The sequence below is a fragment of the Cupressus sempervirens genome, chromosome 7 (assembly GCF_028749045.1).
Source record: "Cupressus sempervirens isolate cs-2001-9-10 chromosome 7, ASM2874904v1, whole genome shotgun sequence".
In the NCBI taxonomy this organism is placed as follows: Eukaryota; Viridiplantae; Streptophyta; class Pinopsida; order Cupressales; family Cupressaceae; genus Cupressus; species Cupressus sempervirens.
In genome coordinates this window covers 602,340,633-602,348,985 of record NC_143124.1, presented here as the reverse complement: position 1 = coordinate 602,348,985, position 8,353 = coordinate 602,340,633, and the positions used below count along the sequence as shown (strand labels likewise).

General features: G+C 34.0%; 1 protein-coding gene across 1 annotated transcript; it reads left to right on the top strand.

Moving 5' to 3' along the window:
* The first annotated feature begins 418 nt into the window (after positions 1 to 418).
* Positions 419 to 4,017, top strand: LOC149548170 (putative beta-1,3-galactosyltransferase 8). The gene is made up of 9 exons (XM_089792212.1): positions 419 to 445; positions 539 to 790; positions 1,029 to 1,093; positions 1,443 to 1,636; positions 1,738 to 1,995; positions 2,633 to 2,720; positions 3,048 to 3,173; positions 3,348 to 3,457; positions 3,554 to 4,017. Exons 1-9 carry the CDS (start codon positions 443 to 445, stop codon positions 3,700 to 3,702), a joined length of 1,245 nt encoding a protein of 414 aa, XP_089648338.1. The 5' UTR covers positions 419 to 442; the 3' UTR covers positions 3,703 to 4,017.
* Positions 4,018 to 8,353: the final 4,336 nt, after the last annotated feature.

Sequence of the window (8,353 nt, the reverse complement as noted above, 5' to 3'; positions counted from 1 at the left end):
AATAATGATAATACTTATTAAAGACAAGTTATAATGGTACTATTAGAATTGATGACGTTGTATGATGCAACAAAATATCGAACCCAACTGCAAAATCGAGGCACGAATGAACTGACTTTCCATTGAGCTTCGATTTTACAACAAAGAAATCGATCACGCCTGACACCGCTCGTCTGAAAACAGTTCAGTTGTTCATGGGAGAAGTATGTATTTCACTCACATGTCCTGTGCATCTGGATTCTTATATCAAAATCAAACAAATAATATGGAATTCACGAAATGTTAGCGAGTGAAGTGAAATAGTGTCTCTCCACTCCTCTTTCCCCTGCGGACAATTCTCCCACAACATTTGTGTGGTCTAACTGCTCAGACAAACCCACCCCTTCAAAACCATCTATGCTCCTCTCTCTTTCACCTCACCTCCTCTGCTTTTCCACCCAAAATGGTCCTCCATCTCTCACCTTTGCCTTTCTAATACCATGAGTTATAAAAATCTCTTCTTCCTCCCTGAGTAATGCTGTTTTGTTTATTGGTGTAGGTGTTGGGGGAGAGGCAGCAGGGACGTGAGGATAGGAAAATAGGATTACTTGCGGGGGAATCGATGGCGTACCCCTCTCAAGAAGATCAAAAGAAGCTGCGAGGAGTTGGAGTTTCCATTCCCTCCAAATTCATTGTATTCCTCTGCCTTGCCTGTTTCTGCATTGGTATGTTATTTGCATATCGAATGTGGACTGTCCCTCACCCAAATACAATGTTGCAACCTCTCCCCCAAGACTGTCCACATGACAAGGTGGGTATTGTTATTATGTGTAAGTGATTACAGATTTTAAGTTTTGATTTGTTTAGAATCTAAATACATTATTTGAATATATATTAGATTCTTTAATAGGATCTATTTTCAGATTAGTCATTTGAATATGTGGAAGTTTAGAATTTGTTGATTAGATCAAAATGTAATGAAAGAAATGAAAATTGTTAGAATGTGAATGCTTTGTGATGTAAGGTAATGATTGTGTGCATGTAACCAGAAATTTGAAACTGGCAAAAGCAAGGATATAATGGGAGAAGTTTCTAAGACTCATCAAGCCATTCAGTAAGCTGCTTGATCATTGCTAGAAGCTCAAACAAATAATTCTTTGCATTTGGAACATTGTTACCAATAACGATATTATGACTAAGTAACATGCTTTTATCTGTGATTTGTTTCCTTATCTGAAATTATTTCAGATAAACTCCAAAACAAATTTATTTTCGAATCATAAACTTATAAAACCCATATTATAATGCTAGATTGAACTATGATATGTTATCATCTACGATATATATAAATGTATGAGAAGTTTAAATTAGTTAAATCTATTGGGATGAGTAGTATTGTAATGGATAGTTTTAAGATTTATTTTTATCTAAAGTATATGTTTGAACGGGCATGAGTGATGCAGATCATTAGACAAAACAATATCTTCACTAGAAATGGAATTAGGAGCAGCAAGAGTTGCGAGTGGAATGAAGATGAATGGAGTGGAGAAAGAAAATAAATCTTCTGCCAAAAAAGCATTTGTTGTGGTGGGAATCAACACTGCTTTTAGCAGTAGAAAACGACGTGATTCTGTCCGACAGACTTGGATGCCACAAGGTCAACAACTATACTCAATTGAAACACTTGTAAGTTTTTAAATTTGAATATTACACTGTCTTCTTTGAAGCTCATGAATAAAATGGAAATGGGAATGGCAGGGGCAAAGCTAAAGAAGTTGGAGGAGGAGAAGGGAGTAGTGATAAGGTTTGTGATTGGACATAGTGCTACACCAGGTGGCATTTTGGATCGTGCAATTGAAGAAGAAGATGCAGAGCATAATGACTTCCTTAGACTCGAACATGTTGAAGGCTACCATCAACTCTCAGCAAAGACCAAGATCTACTTCTCTACAGCACTCGCTAAATGGGATGCTGATTTCTATGTTAAAGTTGATGATGATGTGCATGTTAATCTAGGTACATTATTATCATTCATGGTTTCATTTAAATAGTATATTTTATGTTATAATTTGTTTAGATAGTTCATGTGTTTGTCTTTTTGGGGTAGAACATCTTTCTTGTTTTCATTTGAGATGGGTAATTCTAAATAAAAAGCTAGTGCCATTTTATATATTGTTTAAAGTTGACGATGACATGTAGATCAATCTAGACATATCATTATTTTTAAGTATTCATTATAGAGTGTACTTTAAGTTTATATATGTTTAGATGATTCGTTTAGATTACATTTACGTTTCAAATAAGATTCATTTATTAATGTAATTTTAAATTACTGATCTTAGTCATCTAATATTGATGATGACATACGTGCCGATCTAAGTATATCACTATTTCTTTTGATTCTTTGTTTGTTTTGAATAACACATTATAAACATTATAAGCTATGATTTGGTTGGATCGATATTGCATTTCATTTTTCAATAAGATTCACTTAAGAACATGATTTGAAACAAAAGAATCCGTTTAAAAGTTTGTGGATAACTATCTAAACAATTGAAAATTTGAAACCGTATAATTAAAATTGAAAGTAGATTTATTATCTTATAGTTCAAAACTTTTGTTTATCTTCTTTCTGATACAAGTAAATCCTCAGGCATGCTAGCTACCACCTTAGCACGCTACCGATACAAACCAAGAATTTACATAGGTTGCATGAAGTCCGGACCTGTTCTTTCACAGAAGTAAGTTACAATGCTATGCATTCTTCTTAAAGAAAAAATTCCAATTCTTTTTAGGTTTGATTATAGTTGTTATATGAAAAAATATTATTTATCTATAGTCTTGAAACACAAGTTTGATTTATGATAACAACAGTTATATTATTTATTTATTTGCCTATTTTCCTTCACAACAATTTAGTACTACAAATTTATATGATTCTATGGGCTCAAAGTTTTGTATGATTCTATGGACTCAAATTTTTGTTGTCATGGTATGAAATTTCTTTGCCACAATTACTTGTTTGTTGATTTTGTTTTGTTAAGAAGACTCAAATTATTTTTCTACAGAGGGATGAAATACCATGAGCCAGAATTCTGGAAGTTTGGAGAAGAGGGCAACAGATACTTCAGACATGCAACTGGGCAAATATATGCCATTTCAAGAGATCTGGCTTCTTACATATCTATAAACTCGTCAGTAGTACTTTGATTGTTTGGACAACATGTTTTTAAAATTTCAATTTAATAGATCCCACTTATTAATTTAATTTCAAATGAACCATTTACCAAATAAAAACTAATTAGAATATAACAAGTTCCAAAGACATGATTTAATTATGTTTACAAGATAATTGTTGTTTAATTCAGACCCATATTGCACAAGTATGCGAATGAGGATGTTTCACTGGGGGCGTGGCTGATTGGTCTAGAAATAAACCATGTAGATGAACGTAGCATGTGTTGTGGTACTCCTCCAGGTACAACATATAAATCTTTATTCTCTCTTTGTTATTGATTGGGCAATTTGAGTTGATGAAAATGGCATACATAGTTTTTATATTGTGGGTTTGTAGATTGTGAATTTAAGGCACAAGCAGGGAATGTATGTGTTGCGGCATTTGATTGGACATGCAGTGGAATATGTAAGTCTGTTGAAAGGATAAAAGAGGTTCACCATACCTGTAGTGAAGGAGATGGTGCCCTGTGGAATGCATTGCTCTGATTCAACCTCAATATTCTACATCAGAGTTGCATTGTGAGATGAGACAATCTTGTCTTGCTTTTCAAGTTTTGCTTTTGCTTTTGTTCCGTCAGTTGAGTTGTCAAGGGTGAACAAAGAAAGCCGAGCTAATGCAATGCACTCTTCTTCCTTTGACTTCATTCCAAGGTTGTAGACATCTCTTGTCTTTCAAGGCAGCATTTATAGATTGAAAGGCAATAACATTATGTTGTAATAGATGGTCTGTTTGGTCAATGGGGAGAAAATTGTTCATGAGGACACTGGTTGACATAGTTACATTCAAATCCGTTTTTCAAATTTCAAAGAGTTATATGTTATCTATATTGATTCAAAAAATACTTTTTCGTATGATGTTAGGAAAAAAGTATTAAGTTATAATGGGTGTGTTTTAAAAAGTGTGATTGTTTCTTGAACTTTACATGTTCTAATGGCTTTGCATTTATCGAGGTATAATATATAGACACCATAACTTGTGGTATGTTTATTTTTTAATTTTTGAGTGTTTTACATAGTCATGTTTTTACTTTGGGACTAGTATCAAAGCTTTTCATAAAGATATAATATAGGATTCATAGAGAAAAAAACTAGATTTGAGAGTGATCTAAAATTAACAATAGATTTGAAGGAAACTATTGTCACAATGATCATCATAAAATGCAATTCAAAACTAATGAAATCATAGCTGGAAATATTCTTGAATAAGCAATACCATTAAGTCTACAAATCCATATATTAAATCATCTTTTATCAACAATTACTTCGATCTTTACATATATACCAAGGCTTAAATAATTAGAAGCAAACATGTCAAAGATACAACCATTAGATCTTACTATTATGGTCATTAATAAATGTGGTGAGGCCTTGCATGGGTACAATTATCCATTTATTAAGAGTGGAGCTTGAACTTCAAGTACTTTATTTCCTATGATATCCCAAATGATAACTTTAGCAATGTCCTACCTAAGAATACCTGGTTACACAATATGAGATTTATATTTTTACTTTGTATTAATACAATAATTTTTCGCATAATAGAATGTTGTTTTATAAGAAGTTTAAACTAATGAAAATAACTAGTAATTTAATTACATAAACCATCCATGGAATAGAAATTGCACCAAGACATACTCTAGTATGATAATGATTGGGTTTCATTAAATATTACACCTTGGCATTTTGGGATTATCATCTTGATAATATAGGCTAATATTTCATTTGATTATATTGATCCATGTTCTTATGGAAAAACATCTAAGGAATATGTCAGTGAATGGTTTTTCCCCCAGTTACTTATGCTTTATTTGCAAGAAAAACACTTTCGCAACAATTGAATCTTTTATAATTACAAAGACTCTCTATGTTTCAAAGGCACGATTTCCTTCTAAAATGATTTGCAATATGACTCCTATAAATGAATCAATTTTTTCATTCTTTTAACCAAAAAGAACTTAAGGAAAGATGTAAACATCCTTTTATAACCATAAAAGAACATTGTAGATAGGAATATATGTAATTAAACATATATGTCATATGACACACTATTTAGAAGTTCAAATTTCATCAAGCTCAATAGAACAAATCGAAAGGGAAAACAACAACAAAAGAATCAATGAAATAACATCTATATGACATGAACCTCACAAGTTGTAAACTCCATAAAAAATTATGATAACCACACGATTATCAAATAGACACCATAGAAATAACCAAACGATCAGTCTCTATTATCATTAACTTGTTGTTCATAGAACACAAAAGTAGTTAACTATCTTACTCAACCAAAGAACTGTCTAAGAAAATCCAAAGAGTCCCCTCTCCAAGATCACTTAAAATATTACATAAATAGCCCCTTCAGGCTTCTGAAATCCAATCAAAATTAACTCTACATAGGGAGTTGAAACATTTCTTGCAAACACCATAGAGTTTATAATGTATTAACTAAAAATAAAGAAAGAGAGAAAAAAGTCTCTTTGTCTTCTCTCAAGCACCAAAAAGTGCCACTCATAGCTTGAGATCCATGGTCATTAGAACAACCATCGTCAATTTCTTTCCACACTTTATGAGTAGCGAGGAAATTGACAAGTTCTTGCTTCTGCGGAATGCCCAACTGTTCTAGCTTGAGTTTCCACATCTTCATGATTCGGCCAATGTGATCCAACTTCTTTTCTTGAACCTTCAAGTGGTTAGTGCAAATAATCATCATAGAATCTGCCCTGGCAACTATGGTTAGATCATGAACTGATACCTCACTTGTTTCCTTCAACAACTTGATTCTTGTGAAGAAGGTTGCCTCTACTTCTTTAGAAAATTTTTCCACACAATCTTCATTCCCCATGATTTTCACATCAATAAATTTTATGTCAGCCATTAAGATTTCTTTCAAACAACCCACTTCCTTTAGTATCTCAGAACATTCATCCAGTACTTGATCCATTACTATATTTCTCCATTCCAAGTTGGCACAGGCAATAAACAAGAAGTCAGTGTCAACCTTAGCCTCTAGATTCTCCATCACATACTTATTAATGTCATACTCCTGGACTTTAGTGATATTAATAATGTACTCATCCCATTTGACTTCTCATACTCCCAAGCATTCATTTATAAATTCAAGGTTGTGGTTAACTTATCTATCCTCTCACTAGTGTTATTGAAATGAGAGAATTAACAAATTGCTTGAGTATGCACAATGCTCAGCCATTCGCTATATGCTTGGGAAATTGAACGATTTCTCTTCACCTGTTCAAGGAAACTTTTGTTCAAAGGAGACTCTACATCAATAACTGTAATAACATTAGGTAATTCTTCCACATGAGGACATTGTAGCTCTTGTATGTACTCAGCCATCTTCCACTGGGATTGCTTTAATTCTTGCTTTTCCTTTTAGTCTTTCCATATTTGATGAGAGATCTAGGCATTCCTTACACTCCAAATTTTCATGTCAATAGCCCTTGAAGTAGGACCGAGGATGTTCCTTTTGGTTGCATAGTCTTTGGGTTGGATTTCCTATATGATTTTCCTAGATATAGGCTTCATGACCTTTGCTACCCACTGCCCCGATTCATCATCAACATTCAGTATAGTTTCTATCTTGGGCCTTTTCACTTTAGGAGTCTTTTTGAGGCATTTGATAACCAAGTCTTCAACTAGAAGGGTTGTTGGTACTAAACTTCTCTTCTTGCTCATAGACAACTCAAACCAATTAGGTACTAGATGATAATCCTTGGGGGGGGGGGGGTGTCTGTTGTGTGGGTGTAGGACTAAGAGACATTGCACCTAATGTGGTAGCACATTCTATGATTTTTTGAAAGCCTTGTTCCATTTTGCTGATGAGAGATTCCCCTATTTCCTCTTATTCTTCCACCACATCTAGCTCTATAGCTACAGGTTCGTCATAGGACATGCTCAATTTCTTCGACTATTCTTGCTTCCTTCAGCCGCAAGAACATATCCACTTGAAAAACATGGGGAGGTGAATTGAACCTTGAACATGATGTCTGAGTTCAACACTAAGCTTTGACTTACCTATAGTGGGTGAAGTAACAATTTTATTAGAACTAGAAACAACCAAAGGTGAACATAAACAAGCTTGAATATTTTGAACATTATGAGCTCCTATTCTCGAATTCCTTTTTCTTATGAGTCATTTCTCTATTTGAGATAAAATAGGTGTAGTCCTTGTGTGTAAATCATCATCCTTTGGCACTGATGAATCAAATTCTACTAAGGGATAGGCCTCAACTTTCTCAATATATAGGTCCTACAACCTCTTCTTCCTCCTCCTCGATCACCCCTAAGATATCAAATAGAAGATTGAAATACTTAATTTGGGACAAACTTAACCTAGATCAAAGCTTTTTCCTGACTTCAAATTTAGTTTGGTAGTTGCCCCAAAAATCTTCTTAATGGGGCACATGTGCGTTAGAAGAAGAAATTTCAGAATACTTCATGGCAAATTCTTAGCTATCAAAATTTGGTCTAGAAGCGTAGGTGAGTACGTTCAGGGTTTTGATCTTTGTTTTGATTTTAAGAGCATATTGGATGGTTTTGCATTTGTAATGTCCCAACTCAACGGGGAAGTTATATCTTGAACCTTTCCTTGCTTTACAACATTTTTTGATGTCCACCAACTATCTACACACCTCAATTAGCACCATATGGTCAAGGCAATATCAAGGAAGCCTCAGTGGTTACCTTCATAACCTCCAATTTTGAGATATGTGAACTAAGAAAACTAGGTGAAGTAGCTACCATAAATATTGATCAACTGAGTGGCCTCTTCTATCAGCCTCATGTTTTCTTTCCCTTGTAACCCGAACATCAATTTGGCTTAAAATGTATCCTAGATTATCTTGAATCCATTAGGGCTTGTGTTCTTCTGCAAGAGTGGGTAACATTCATAAATGGGCATACTTGGGTTCCAATCTAAGTGTGGAAGGCCCTTCCACTCTTTGCCACAAGCTAGGATGTAGAACAATTAGGAGGTCATGTAAAAACTAGCAGTTCCAAAGGATTGGGAAAGTTCTTCCTGTAACCTAATCGCTATTATATCTACCCAATCAATGTATTTATCTTCCCCTAGGATAGTCTAGAAAAAGAAATACATCTAGCTTTCCAAATAGAAGGCATT

Bases quoted from the DNA above. Each gene is read 5' to 3' on its own strand.
- LOC149548170 (XM_089792212.1), top strand. The intron at 1,094-1,442 runs GTAAGCTGCTTG...TGAGTGATGCAG, and splicing joins AAGACTCATCAAGCCATTCA to ATCATTAGACAAAACAATAT. The intron at 3,458-3,553 runs GTACAACATATA...GTGGGTTTGTAG, and splicing joins GTGTTGTGGTACTCCTCCAG to ATTGTGAATTTAAGGCACAA.